At 44.4% G+C, this 15,288-nt stretch overlaps 1 protein-coding gene across 6 annotated transcripts in view; it reads left to right on the forward strand.

Annotated features, from left to right (window-relative positions):
* STAG1 (STAG1 cohesin complex component) overlaps positions 1–15,288 on the forward strand; it is a 363,241-nt gene that overhangs the window by 72,703 nt on the left and 275,250 nt on the right. For all 6 annotated transcript variants that reach the window (XM_074964074.1, XM_074964070.1, XM_074964075.1 and 3 more), the window contains 2 exons: positions 503–605; positions 13,623–13,790. In XM_074964074.1, coding sequence (XP_074820175.1) covers positions 503–605; positions 13,623–13,790 — 271 coding nt within the window. The remainder of the gene's footprint in view (positions 1–502; positions 606–13,622; positions 13,791–15,288) is intronic.

Here is a 15,288-nt window from a genome sequence, read left to right on the forward strand (position 1 = left end):
CTTTGAGTGCAGTTGAGGTTAGAATTTGGTCTTTAGTTGGAATTTACATAACCACTTTAATGAAGTGAGAGCTAGAATAGAATCCAGCTTGCTTACCTGATATCTGTATTGGCTCTCAGGGCTAACGAGTAAATAGTAGTAAAATCTTATTTTGGTCATGAGAACAAGCTGATACTACTGAGTATACACATGAATGGATCTGTTAAGAAGGTGCTGTTTAACGTAGTCAATTTTCAAAGTAGAATTTCACTTTAAAAGAGCCAGTTATTTAAATGAGTCTTCAGGTCTGAGAGGATACGGTGTAATTTCTAACTTCATAAAACTTACATAGTTTAGCATTCCTCCATACATAGCAGTGTTTGAATTTGCAGTGTGCGCTGCACAAGGCTTTTAAAGGATAATTTGTTTTATTCTATACTATACCTAAATATTTAATCAGTGTCGATTATAAATTAATAACTTGTTTCAAATAATTTTAATTTAACTAGTATTTTTTCCCTAGGGATTCAACAAATGAAACTACTGCACATTCAGATGCTGGCAGTGAGCTTGAAGAAACAGAAGTCAAAGGAAAGAGAAAAAGGGGCCGTCCTGGCAGGCCTCCAGTATGTGGTGTTTAGTTTTGTGTTGTTGTGCATCAATTTAAACTTGACTGCAGATTGTTCTCCCATCCTGTCCTCTTAGTGATCACATTGTAGGTTTGCAATGAACAATTTGTCAAACTATATGAAGATTTATAGTGCATAATACATGTCAGACTGATTTGAAAAAATTGTTTGCTGAAATAGAAGTATAGCATCTAATTTAAAAGATAAGCTGGTAATAGCCATTAATACTTTTTCCTTTACATACATACATATTAAAATTTTACATTTTGTTATTTGTCCTATAATATTCTTCCCAGGCATGAGAGTAGTTTTGTTAACCATAACTTCTTTCTACTATTAAAATTTGTAATGGATACTTCACTTAAATGTTGTGAAACAATACTTGAGTCATCTTTAAGTGGCTTTTAATTTCTTGTGAACTGGAAAGTATGCTCACACTTTTAATATAATGTTTAGTTGTTCTCTAGGAAGATCTGTTCATGTAGGTTAAAAGATTAAGATAAATGAACATATTTTGTGTCCTGAATCCAGTTAAGGAGCTTTGTTCTTTAGTATAATATAGTTATCGCTAGATTTGGTATCTGCTGTATAGGTATTTACTAACAGAAGGTGGTTCTTCAGGGGCCTTTGTACATTACCACATCATGAATGGGAATGTACCTAGGCAATTCAAAAACGTACAGTAACTAGTAAGTAACCCTTTTTGTTTATAAGATATTTATTCATAAGAGAAGTAACTTCCTCAGCAGGCATATATAACTGTGGAGGCTATGTTTTATCAAGCTGTTCACTCTAGGTAGATTGTCAGTCATCACACGTATTAATATTAATGTTTGATTGTATAATCAGAATTACACAGTATGTAATATTTTTTGTAAGAGTTTTACATAATTTTTTGTGAGCTTTTAATAATTTTGTCTATTTGCCAATTTGTTTCTTCCTCATGACTGTTCTGGTGTCAGCTCAGCTAGAGTACATTAATGGAATATATGTTATAAGCAATCATGTAAGTATATAGAACATATCTGGTGTTTTAGAATATCTGGTTCTAAAAGATGATTATAAAGATTTGAAAATCCACCCAAGTACATGTACAGTAGGAAAATTACATTGTTTTCCTGCAGAATTTTAATCCTTAATTATCTATTGGTATGTTAGGTTTGTAGTTAACAGCTCTATTCACTGAAGGACTTCCAGCTTACCAGATCCGTTTTGCAAATGTTTCAGAATCTGTTGGAAGCATAGGACTGGAATGGACCTCCTGAGTCATTGAGTTCAGTCCCTTGCTATCGCAGGCAACCCTGTCATAAACTCCTGTTCATAAATTTATCAAGATCCATCTTAAAACCAGTTAGGTTGTATGCTACCACTATGCCTATTGAAGGATGTTCCAGAATCTCACTTCTCTCATGGGTACAGGGAACTTCTCACACTGGTCTGGTCATGAATGCTGAGTACCTGTCTTGCAACCAGAAACCACTTCAATTATTTTTTGTCTTAAGCTTTCCAGCTGATCTTGCTGTCACATTTGTATTGTTTCCTTGTGAGTCCTCAGCTGAGTGTCCATGTGCTAGAAAGCAGCAATTTCCTCTCAGTGCTCTTTCTGAGAGCGTCTTTGTAGGTTTTTTATTTCTTCTTTCCTTCCCATAATTCCTAAAAATATATAAAATATATGGAACTCTTTAGAAGGGATTCTAAGAGCAGCCTGGGGGAAAATCCTTGATCCAGTGGCATTTCCTTCTTGTGGTCAGCACAGCAGAGGCTCAGCTACACTTCAAAAGACTGCTCTCTATAGCAGTTTTCCTACTCACTGAAGTCTGGAAGTATGGCCTCTTCGTAGTGGCCCAGGAGAGCTTTTTTTTAAACACACACAGGCAGCCTCCTACCTCAGTGGGATGTGGAAAATTTCTCAGATGGCCAATGACAGAAGGAGAAAATGCTTTAAATGTACTGGTGAGACAACACCCCGTTTTCAGTGGTGATCCGTAGGACCAGCACCTGCAAGCCAAGAGACTTTCTACTCTTTATCTCTCCAAACTCCTGTGTTTTTTCCCTCTGATTGCCACCTAAGGGCAAGTTCCATTGACCCTCCATGGCTTGTCTCTTAAGTTTGAGATGGAAATACTTGAATGGCTTGTTCTTTTGAGAGGCTGAACAAGAACTCTCTTGTCCAAGGGCACCATCCAAATCAGATGCGGAAGGTTCCCTTCATTGTCCCTTCCCAAAACCACTGCCTGCAGATTTTCCTTGTATTTGTCAGAGCGCTCATCTGTTTCAGTGGCCTCTTCCTACCCAAACAAAAAGACCCAAGCTGCTGCTGCTCCTCATCTGAGGAGTATACCACAAAGAAGGTCAACATAAAAAGCAATAAGCCCGATTCATTTTTCTGTGTTTATCACAACAACTAAGTTAATTGTTTTATAAATCGACAGTCCAGACTACTGTAATATTATCTGTTCTACTGGTCGCCTCTCAGAAAGGATATTTAAGAATTAGAGAAGGTTCAGAAAAAAAAACGTGATTTATTAGAGGCATGGGAAAACTCTTACATGAAGAGAGATTGAAGAGATAGGGATTGTTTACCTTAGAAAAAGGCAAGTAACAGGGGACATGAAAAAAGAATAAAGGTAGATTGGGAGTATTTCTTCTTCCCTGTCTCGTGACACAAGAACAAGGGGACAGTGAATGAAACTGAAAGGAGGAAATTCAGAACTAAGAAAAGGAAATACTTTTTCACACAACACCTAATTAGACTGTGGAACTCCTTGCTACAGGATTCCATTAAGGCAAAGAATCTTGCAAGTTTCAAAGAAGGATTGATCATTTACATAAATAATAAAAATATCCACAGTTGTTATGGTTAATGCTTAAAGTTTTGAAAAGGATATGAAACTACATACTTCGGAGTTCAACCACACTCCATTTGGGGTTAGGGTGAGACATTCATGGGTGACAGATTATCCCACATCTGCCTAATGCAAAGTTTCATAGATTCCAAGGCCAGAAGGGACAATTATGATCATCTAGTCTAATCTCTTGTATAAAACAGGCCATAGAACTTCCCCAAAATAATTCATAGCTTATCTTTTTAGAAAAACATCCAGTCTTGATTTAAAAATTGTGTTGTTCCAATGGTTAATTATTCTCATTGTTAAAACTTTATGCCTTATTTTCAGTCTAAATGTCCAGCAAATGCATTTACACATTTCTCTGCTAGAATAAAGAGCTCGTTATTAAATATTTGTTTGCCATGTAGATACTTGTAATCAAGTCATCCTTTAATCTTCTCTTTGTTACGCTAAATAGCTTGAGCTCCTTAAGTCTATTGTAATCCTTTAATCATTCTTGTGGCTCTTCTCTGAACCGTCTTCAGTTTATCAACGTCTTTCCTGAATTGTGGGCACCAGTGGTTGCACCAGTGCCAAATAGGTAAAATAACCTTCCTACTTGAGATTCATCTGTTTAAGCACCTTCCTCTGAAAAAGCTGGTGCTGGCCACTGACCGAGACAGGATACCGGACTAGATGGGCCACAGACCTGATCCAGTATAGCAATTCCTATGTTCTTGAGTTTTGGCTGCAGGGACATATTTTTTTCTTTTCCAACTAACCTGAATCAGATATAGTAATCTCCTTTGGAGGGAGATGACCTGGATGGCTGAGCTGTTACATACCAATCTGGAGATCAAATAATAATCTTTTATTCATTCAGTTCAAGAAAGACTTCCCTCTAAATGCAGTTGAAAGAAATGAAAAAGTAGTTTTTCTGATCCTTAAAAGGCTTGAGAAAAAAAGTGGACCCTGTATGGTTCTATCCAGCTAAGAGGCCCTCAACGTAGTATTTTTAACAATGCATCAGTTACAACAGGATCTGTGATCTCCCCATTAATTCTCTATGCTCTTCTTGATTCAAATACAGAAGGGAATAACTAGTTGAGAACTAAAGGCAAAATCAAATTAAAAACTCAAATCTTATAAAATAGCTTTTCATAAATTAATAGATTTTAAGCCCAGAGTGAACCATGACCATATAATGGGATTCCCTGAATATCACAGGCCACAGGAAAGCTTCACCCAGTGTTTACTGCATGAGACCCAATAACCTGTGGTTGAGCTAGTGTGTATTTCCTAGAAAGACTTCAGATCTTCATTTAGATACTCCAAGTGATGGAGAATCTACCCTATTCCGTGGTAATCTGTTCCTGTGGGTAAATACTGTCACGGTTAAAAATTTGCACCTTATTTTCAGTTTGAATTTTTTAACTTCTGTTTTTGCCATTGGATGATCTTATGCTTTTGTCTGCTAGATTAGAATGCTCTAATAATAAATAACTTCTCTTCATATAAATATTCGTATACCATGATCAAAATCCCTCTTAATGTTTTCTCTGATAAACTAAATATATTGTACTCCTTAAGTCTCTCATTGTAAGGCATGTTTTCCAGACCTCATGTTGTTAGCTATCTTGTACATTAAAGCCTGTGGCGACATTGTATTTTTGGACAGAGTCGTCTTCGCTCTAGATCACAGAAATATATAGTTGATAATTTGGGATACAGATATCTCCCCTAGAGAAAACTTCATCCCAGCAATACTGATGGCACAAAACTACTCTGCTAATCCCTCATTAAAACCTTGAAGGATTCCTCAATGAAGTAAGTCCAGAAAACTCAGCCAGAGAACCTAGGAGCAGTTACAGAACAACCCGCCTTAATTCCACGTGCTTCTAATGCAGACAGAGCTGCATGTTCTTTAATCCCTCTATTCCTGTGGCACTGAAAATGTTTCTCCAGCAGTCGTGAAAAGGGCTCTTCTTGTGGGAGGGTGGTGGTGAGGATGCTGAGCCAGCTTGCCCAAGATTTTCAGGGGTCAAGGTGAAAAAAAATGTTCATGCTTGGACAAGTACAGCCACAGCCACGTAGGCTTTAGAAATGATCAAAAAGGGATATCATAAAGATTTTCAGTGTTCTCCTCCTATTGCATTCCTTTTTCCCCACTCAGAGAAGTAGTAAGTCATACTGGACTCAATTCAGAACTTACTATATCCATCAGCAGAAGAGAGAGGAGCAGGTTTATACTTCAAATTCTGTGTTATCACTAAAAACAAACAAAACAAAACTGGAGGCTTCCACCCATTACTCACTTTCTTGTCTTTGGATCTGCAGATACGGAAAGCACAATTTGGATGGAAATGTTAGCTCTCCATATTTTGGAAATTGCCCCCTTGTGATATCCTTTGTTCAGCTGATCTAAGAGAAGTCTTTCTGTGTGTCCCCATTAACTCCTGCCAATCAATATTTTCTCCAGTTTGCTATCCAGAATCAATGTTTGCAAATTAAGACTTTGCCACTGAGCCTCTCACTTGCTGCTCGGATGTTTCTGAAACTGATGAAGATCCTAGTACCAGGTTGCACATAGGAGGGACTCATATCTTTCATTACCTATTTAACCTCTCGGTAAAAGCTTTGTCCACAGAATCAGCAGTCCAGCACAAATCCAGGACAACTCAGGTTCATAGTTTAACTTACAGTGTAACTCCTTAATGCCACTTCAGAACACCCGCCACCTGGGGACCAAATCAAGTCCATCTTGGGCCTTGTCTAATTGTTTTGTGAAAAAAGCCTCAAGACATATAGTACGCAATAGATCAGTTTCTCAATACTCCACAATCTTGACATGGAGCTGCTTTTGGTTAACTAGCTTGGTAGTCTAATATGTAAACATAGTCCCATTTGCAGTGCTTTCTCTGTATATGTCTGAATAATGTTCTCATAAGAAATGGGAACTTCCTTCCTATCTCTTGTAGGGTCGGGGCTGGCATCTCGAGTCCATATGCTTGCAACTTCCTGATCCTATGCCGCCTAGCCTCAATTCAAGTTAGAGTTCTGAGGAACAAACAGCCCTAATGTATGCCACTGGTGTAAGGTCCCTCAGTGACCTTAAACCATGGGGTATGAGGCACAGTTGTGCTCTACTCTGCCTTGCTCCTCGTCCTTTCTCCTAGCCCACCCGCTGGCATGCATCTGACTCACCCTTTCTTCCTCTTATGCCAGGGGTATGGAGAAGGCTGGCACAGAAGTCAGTTCTTCAGCCTGCCCTAGCTTTTTTCCAGGTGAGAGTTTCCCTGTGCAGAGGGAATTCTCTGCTGGGCATATCTGGCCGTTTGAAGTCCACATGTTGCTGCTATGTTCAACCATGCCAAATGGATTTAACAAACCATAGACTATGACCCTTAATGCTTCATTCTATGCTTTGTGGAAGTCTAGGCACAACCTACTCAGCATCAGTAAACCCCTGGTGGAGCCTCTATCGAGGCCTGGATGAACAGAATATTTTTCTATGTTTCAAGGCAAATAGTCACACCAGGAGACTTTCTACAGAATAAATCTTCTTCTTTGAGTGCTTCCTCATATCAATTCCAGTTAGATGTGCGCACGCTGCATACACGGCCGTCGGAGAGTTTTACCCCAGCAATACCTTATGGGTCAGCTGTGGGGCTCCCTGGAGTGGCACCTTCATGGCGCTCGATATATACCCCCAGCCTACCCAGTGCCTCCTCAGTTCCTTTTTACCACCCTTGACAGTTGCTGGAACTGTGGAGTCCTGCTTCACTTGCTCTCCACTCTCCCTAGTGTTTATCTAATAGTTAATAGTTTATAGTTTATAGTTGTTGTTAGTTGTAGTTGGTTTACTTCGTGTTAGTGGGGCTAGGGGGGGGTTGCCCTTCCTCCCCGATTCTTCTCTTGGTCTCATGCCCAAAGCTCAAGGATTCAAGCCCTGTGGTTCCTGCTCTAAGCTCATGCCAACGGGTGACCCCCATGACTCTTGCCTGAAGTGTCTCGGGGAGGCTCATCAAGCAGAGAAGTGCAGGATCTGTAAAGGGTTTTGTCCCCAGACTAAGGAGGAGCGGGATTTTTGTTTAAAGCAGCTCATCATGGAGGTGGCTCTCAGCCTTCAGCATCCTGCGGCGTGCCAAGAACCAGCACCAAGCGCCTCGGTGAGCAGCGACCTGGCAGCAGCAGCAGGAGTGGCACCGGAGTTGGACTCTAATCGAGACCCACAGCATTGATGCTCCCTGGCACCGCAACTGGCGGCATCGGCCTGGCACCACTCCCATTCTCCTGGCCAGAAGCAGCACTGGAAGCAGGAAAAGGGTGGCCCGCCTCTGCAGACTACTGCCAGCCGGCCTGCCCCGGGAGGCACAGAGACTGTGGTGGCTTCTCTCCCCGCTTCAGGACCTCCTCAGACACCAATTCCTGGACTGGCCCCCAAGGTCAGTGGCACAGAACAACTAGCCCCAGCTCTGCAAGGGACCCCTACACGACCCTCTCCCCCGCGTGGCCGCCTCCTTACCTGACGAGGCAGTAGCAGGCACTGCTGTCTCGGGTCCCACTCCGATAGACCTCCGTACCCACCAGGACCTCCTGTGCTGGGTGGCACGGAATATGAACCTTCGGGCGGAGGAGGTGGTAGAGGTGGAGGACCCCACTGTGGACATTCGGACTGCAGAAGCTCCATCGGGGTGGCCCTGTCCCTTATTCAGACCATCCAAGATAATGTCAGGACAATCTGGCAGACTCCTGCGTCCATCCCCCTGACTGCTAAGGGGGTGGAGCGGAAATACTTTGTCCCCTTGAAGAGGTATGATTATCTGTTCACCCACCCACAGCCCTGTTCGCTCGTGGTTGCATCCGTGAATGAAAAGGAATGACATGGCCAGCCGTCCCCAGCGACCATATCAAAGGACGCCAAGCGCCTTGATTTGTTTGGACACAAAGTTTACTCTTCAGGGGGGACTTCAGCTCAGGATTGCTAATCAGCAGGCGCTCCTGAGTCATTACAATTTTAACTCCTGGAACTTCATGCTGAAGTTTTAAGGAGTTGGTACCTCCTGAGTCCAGAGAGGAGTTTAGGACTCTGGTCGATGAAGGCAAAACAGTGGCACGGACCTCTTTGCAGGCCTCGCCGGACCCTGTGGACTCTGCCGCATGTACTTGGTCTTCAGGGATCGCGATGAGGCGTATCTCCTGGCTACAAGCCTCCGGCTGCCCCCAGAGCTTTAGCAAACACTGCAGGACCTCCGCTTTGATGGCGAGGGCCTGTTCTCGGAAAAGACTGACTCAGGGCTACATAGTCTTAAGGATTCAAGGGCGACAATGAAGTCCCTGGACCTGCACACACCGGCTACCCAGCGGAAACCCTTCAAGCCTCAACAGCCACAACAATGCGCATATCGTCCTCAGCTGAGATAGGACTTCTATAGGAGGTGGGGGCATAATGGCAGGAGGAAACCCTCCAACCCCCCATCAGGACAAGGCCAGGGCCCGACCCAGCCTTCATCAGGCTCAAAACAGGCCTTCTGAAGGGACGCCCGAGGATGGTGTACCGGACCTCACTCAGGATCCTACCCCACCTTTCTTGAGGTGTTTATCCAATTTCCACCATGTTTGGTCTCAAATAACCACGTATCGCTGGGTCCTCTGCATGGTGGAAGTGGGATACTCTCTCCAATTTTCTTCCTCCCCACCCTCCTTCCCCATCCCTCTTCAGGGACCCTTCTCATGAGCAACTCCTTATTCAGGAGGTTCAGACGCTCCTCACCATGGGGGCAATCGAGGAAGTTCAGAGGGAACTAAGGGGCAGGGGTTTTTACTCCCGATACTTCCTAATCCTCAAGACAAAGAGCGGGCTTCGGCCCATTCTGGACCTGCGCAGACTCAACAAGTTCATGGTAAAGTTGAAGTTCTGCATGATCGTCTTGGGCACGATCATACCTTTCCCGGAGACTGGTACGCCACCCTCGACGGGAAGGATGCGTATTTCCACATAGCTATTAATCCGGCACAGAGACGCTTCTTCTGCTTTGTGGTCAACCACGAACACTATCAGTTCACGGCCCTCCCCTTCTGTGTCTCAGCGACCCCCGAGTGTTCATCAAACGTATGTCAGTCGTGGCGGCCTTCCTTCGTTGATGGTGGGTGCAGGTATACCCTTACCTCGATGGCTGGCTAATCCGAGGATGCACCAGGGAACAGGTGCAGTCCCACCTGTTGGTCATGGACACGTTTTTTGGCTGGACCTCCTCCTCAACGTGGCAAAGTCGATTCTAGAACCGACCCAGAGAATAGAATTCATCGGGGTGGTTCTGGATTCCATGCAGGCACAAGCCCTCTTGCTGGATGCTCGTTTCCAGGCTATAGTGGGCCTCGTCTGGAGCCTTTAGAGCTTCCTAACCTCGTCGGCAAGAAGTTGCCTGAGTCTTCTCGGCCACATGACTTCCTGCACATATGTAACCAGGCGTGCCCGACTTCGACTCCGCCTGTTGCAAGCCTGGTTAGCATCAGTCTATCTCCAGGTCGAGACAGCCTGAACTTGGTGGTCACCATCCCGGAGTGGGTCCTGGCCTCCCTCTGCTGGTGGCTAGATTGCCGGGTGGCATACAAAGGAGTCCCATTTCAGAGCCCGCAGCCCTCCTTGTCTCTGGTCATGGATGCGTCAGCCCTGGGATGGGGCGCCCACCTCGGGGACCATCAGACACAGGGCCTATGGCCTCCGTCCGTGCTCTCCCTTCATATCAACTTCCGGGAGCTGATGACGGTGCGCTTTCCCTGTCAAGCTTTCCAGGAGCAGCTGCAGGATTGTTGTGTGGTGGTCCTCACAGACAACACCATGGCCATGTTCTCCATCAACAAACAAGGGGGACCCACTCCTTCCTCCTCTGTCAGGAGGCCGTTGGACTGTGGGAATTCTTCATAGCCCACTCTTATTCACCTGGTGGCATCCTTTCTACCTGGGGTCCAGAACACGCTGGTGGACTGCCTGAGGAGGTCCTTCTGCTCCCACGAGTGATCGCTTTAACCGGATGTCATCCACCCCATCTTCCGAAGGTGGGGGTTTCCCCAGGTCGACCTGTTTGCCTCCTGCAGCAATCAGAAATGCCTGGCTTTCTGCTCCCCGGGCTCTCTCACAGACGCCTCCTGCTCCCATGGACTGGTCGTCTATTTTACGCCTATCGCCCATTCCCCCTTGTGTACAAGGTCCTGCTCAAGCCGACTCCGGGGCTGGAGCACAGGGACAGGGCGCGAGTGATTCTGGTGGCTCCAGTGTGGCCCAGACAGCGTTGGTACACCACGCTATTGGAGCCGTCTGTGGACGCTCCAGTCCCATTGCCTCTTCTTCCTGACCTGCTTACTCAGGATCATGGTCACCTCTACCATCCTGACCTACAGTCTCTCCACCTCACGGCATGGATGCTGCATGGCTGAACCCTTCAGAGCATCTGTGTTTGGAATCCAAACAGCAAGTACTGATGGGCAGCAGGAAACCCTCCATTTGGGCCACATATATGGCTAAGTGGAAGAGGTTTTTGTGCTGGTGCACCCAATGCAGTTCGCCCCCTCTCCAGGCATCCATGCCTCTCGTTTTGGACTACCTCCTGGATCTGAAGCAGCAAGCCCTGTTGGCATCCTCTGTCAGAGTTCATCTTGTGGCCATCTCGGCGTTTCACCTGGGTGCGGATGGCCGCCCTGTCTTTGCCAATCCCATGGTTGGCAGGTTTCTCAAGGGCCTGGACCACCTCTACCCCCAGGTTCGGCAGCTGGTCCCCACATGGGACCTTAACCTGGTCCTTTCCAGACGCATGGGGTCCCCGTTTGAGCTGCTGGCCACCTGCTCCCTCCTCTATCTCTCCTGGAAGACGGCTTTCCTTGTCACTATCACGTCAGCGCGGAGTGTCTCCGAGCTGAGAGCCCTCACCTCGGAACTCCCTTACAGTTTTCCATAAAGATAAGGTGGAGCTTCGGCCTCACCCAGCCTTTCTCCCAAAGATGATGTCTGCCTTCCATACCAGCCAGGACATTTTTCTCATGGTTTTTTATCCAAAACCACACGCCGGTCCCTGGAAACAGCGGCTGCACTTCCTTGATATCTGTAGGGCCCTTGCCTTCTACGTTTAGCGCATGAAGCCGGTTAGGAAGACGACCCAGCTCTTCGTTGCAGTGGCGGACCGGATGAAAGGCCTCCCGGTCTCCTCTCAGCAGATCTCTTCATGGATCACTTCTTGCATCCGCGCTTGCTATGATCTGGCTGGTGTACCGACCCCAGCCGTCACCGCTCGCTCCACAAGGGCTCAGGCCTCGTCTGTGGCATTTCTGGTCCAGGTACCGATCCAGGAGATCTGCAGAGTAGCAACTTTGTTCTCAGTGCACACTTTTGCCTTGCACTGTGCCATTGTCCGGCACGCCAGAGATGATGCGGTATTTGGTAGAGCAGTACTGCAATCCATGTTACTTCACTCCGACCCCACCGCCTAGGTAAGGCTTGGGGGTCACCTAATTGGAATTGATATGAGCAAGCACTCAAAGAAGAAAAAATGGTTATTCACCTTTGTAACTGTCGTTCTTTGAGATGTGTTGCTCATATCCATTCCAAACCCGCCCCAGTTCCCTTCTGTCGGAGTAGCTGGCAAGAAGGAACTGAGGAGGTGGTGGGTCGGCTCGGGTATATATCGAGCGCCATGAAGGCGCCACTCCAGGGTGCTCCACAGCCGACCCACTGGGTGTTACTAGGGTAAAACTCCGTGCATGCGGCGTGCGTACACCTAATTGGAATGGATATGAGCAACACATCTTGAAGAACACCTGTTACAAAGGTGAGTAACCATTTTTTCTGGAGCTTTGAGCAGCAGTAAGCTCAGTAGAGAACTTTCTTCACAAAATTCCCCAAAACAGTTTTACCATTCACATGGCAAGTGATAACAGAACGAGAGTGGCCTGTGTACAATTATGCCATCAGAAGATTAACTCTTTATAGGGACTAACTGTCTTGAGCAAAATGATTTACATACATGGCAAGGCTGATCTCCAAGCTGTTTGGATCAGGTAGACCACACAAAGGGGAGCTATAGGTATGAAGGAACTAAAGAAATCTTATATTAAATGACATAAATTCATAGGTAGAACTCCTGTTGACTTCAGGAGGGCCAGGATTTCCACCACAAATTTAGTGGCAAGAAGCGACCATATCAATTGTATTTGTCCGTATAAATCCAATTATTGATTAATTTTAGTGGTGTGGAAAGAGAACAGCTAAGCCAGGGGTGGCCAACATGCGGCTCTTCAGAAGTTAATATATGGCTCCTTGTATAGGCACCGACTCCGGGACTGGAGCTGCAGGCGCCAACTTTCCAATGTGCTGGGGGGTGCTCAACCCCAGGCTCTGCCACAGGCCCTGTGCCCACTCCACCCCTTCCCGCACCCTCCCATGAGGCACTGCCCTCGTTCCTCCCCCTCTCCCGCAAAGCTTCCTTCACACAACGAAACAGCTGATCAAGAAGTGCAGGGAGGGAGGAGGAGGCGCTGATCAGTGGGACTGCTGGTTGGCGGGAGGCACTGGGAGCGAGGGGTTGGGGGGAGCTGATGGGGGGCTGCTGATGTATTACTGTGGCTCTTTGGTGATGTACATTGGTAAATTCTGGCTCCTTCTTAGGCTCAGGTTGGCCACTACTGAGCTAAGCCTTTCTTATGGGCAAATAAGGAGCTAATAACAAGCTGTAGTTGGATGGTGATGAAGGGGAAGAACACATTTTCAGAATAACAACGTGCGGTTGGTCCCTGTGAACTTGGTAATTGTGTCCTGAGGTAAATAGGGTGCAGTAAATCTGTAAATAAGATTCACTAGTTATTGTGTCAGTGAGTATAGGACAGAGATGTTTTTGTTACATTGACCATAATTTTTAATTTTCTTGACTTTTATGCATAATTGCAAGCATGACATTGCATTGTTTTATGTATTTATTGTATTGGTTAAGACTAGTATTATGGAATATGTCCTGTTAACTCTTTGGTGCTAGGAATTCATACTTCGTAACTTGACATTACACATGAAATGCCTACCAAGTACTTATCACAACAGTTGTTTATTGATATGTATAAATGGTTTACAAGACATTTTGAATTAATTCATTCAAATGTTATAACTGCACACAATTTTCATTATGCTGTTCCCTTTATCTAGTCTGCCAATAAGAAACCTCGAAAGTCTCCAGGAGATAAGAGCCGTTCTGAACCTGGAACTAGAGGAATAGGTCGTGGAAGAGCTAATGGTCACCCTCAACAGAATGGAGAAGGCGGGGACCCTGTCACTTTGTTTGAGGTGGTGAAACTGGGGAAAAGTGCGATGCAGGTAAAATAACTAATGTGGTGTTTGTTCATCTTTGTTACAGCTTGATCACTCAATATGTTCACTAAACTGTAACAAACAACTTTTGTAAACTAGTGTAGTAGTTGTATTTTTGATGATCTGTATCAGACTGATGGAATCTCTGGGTATTATGTTAAGATTTTCCCATCAGCTTGTATGTTGAAGTAAAGAAAGAAATATGGAATGTGACCAAGCTGGAGATTATATGTGGAATAACCATAGTCCTAGAAGAAGTCTTCTACTTCAGTTAATTTCTTCACTATTTTGTTGTTTTAAAATGGAAAAACAAGTGAGTACGAATATTAGGGAATATATTAAAGCAGCTTTTTATGAAGGTTATCATGTATTAAGTATAGCAAGGCAGAAAAGATGTGAGATGTTTAATCACAGCAGGTAAACTTTTCAAAAGTACTGAGCCCAAGTAGAGCCCAAGTCCCATTTTCAATTCTAGGGAAAAGGATTCACAGCCTTCACCTCCAGGATTACAGGCTTTTGGCTAATGGAATCATTCCACTAGAATGGGCTAGTCAATTATTTTTTGTCAAGATCCAGACTCCAGAGAAAATAATTAAATTATAATAATATAAGTAAATAAAAAGATTTCTGGGTCCATTCAAAAGCGTCTGGATTTGGTCTGCCATCCATCTGTTGACTACCCCTGCACTAGAGCGTTGATTTTCACTGTGGACCCCTAGGACTGCGGTGACCTTCCTGGTGCAGTGTAGGAATGAAGTATTTAGACAACTGAGTAGTAGAGGATTCAGATACTGGGAAGGAAGGTAAGGTTATGAGAGAAATTCTATGCTTGGTCTGATGCTTATATACGTATGAGCATCTCTTAGGGAGATTTAGGCTAAGCCACTTAGGTGCTTTTGAAAATTTTATTCTAAATGACTTAGGTGAAGTCCTAATTTCAAAAATCACTTAGTGAATTTAGGACTCTAAGTCTCATTGACTTTTAATAGCACTTAGGCTCCTAAGCGCCTGCGTCACTTTTGAAAATGAGACCATCTGAAGTCACTTAAGCCCTTTTGAAAATTTTACGCACCAGACATAAATCCATAATGGGACTGGATTGTGGATTAAAGTAGAGAATGTAGCAGTAAACCTGAAGAAAATCAGAATTCTAAAATCTTTTACATTTTGTGAATTTGGGGATGTAGGTTTTACCCTTCTTATCTAGTAGGTGAAAACAGAAAAAATTTTCTCATAACAGAACTATGGAAATCTTCCTGGTGCATTTTCTTCATTTTGTTTTACTGCATCAGAGCGATCACTTTTGTTCATTTTCAACACATTTTCAGTTTTGTTTTGGCAGGATTCCAAGGTTATTTTGGAATTTGTTTTCAGTTTTATTATGAGGTAGGAAATATGATATGATCTGTGTTGGGTGTTTATCTGAGAGCCATTGATATAAATGGAAGCCAGAGAAAAGGTACAAATGACTGCTTTGCTGGTGGAGATTTTTTTTATTTTTTTT

The sequence above is a fragment of the Natator depressus genome, chromosome 9, assembly GCF_965152275.1.
Source record: "Natator depressus isolate rNatDep1 chromosome 9, rNatDep2.hap1, whole genome shotgun sequence".
Classification (NCBI taxonomy): Eukaryota; Metazoa; Chordata; order Testudines; family Cheloniidae; genus Natator; species Natator depressus.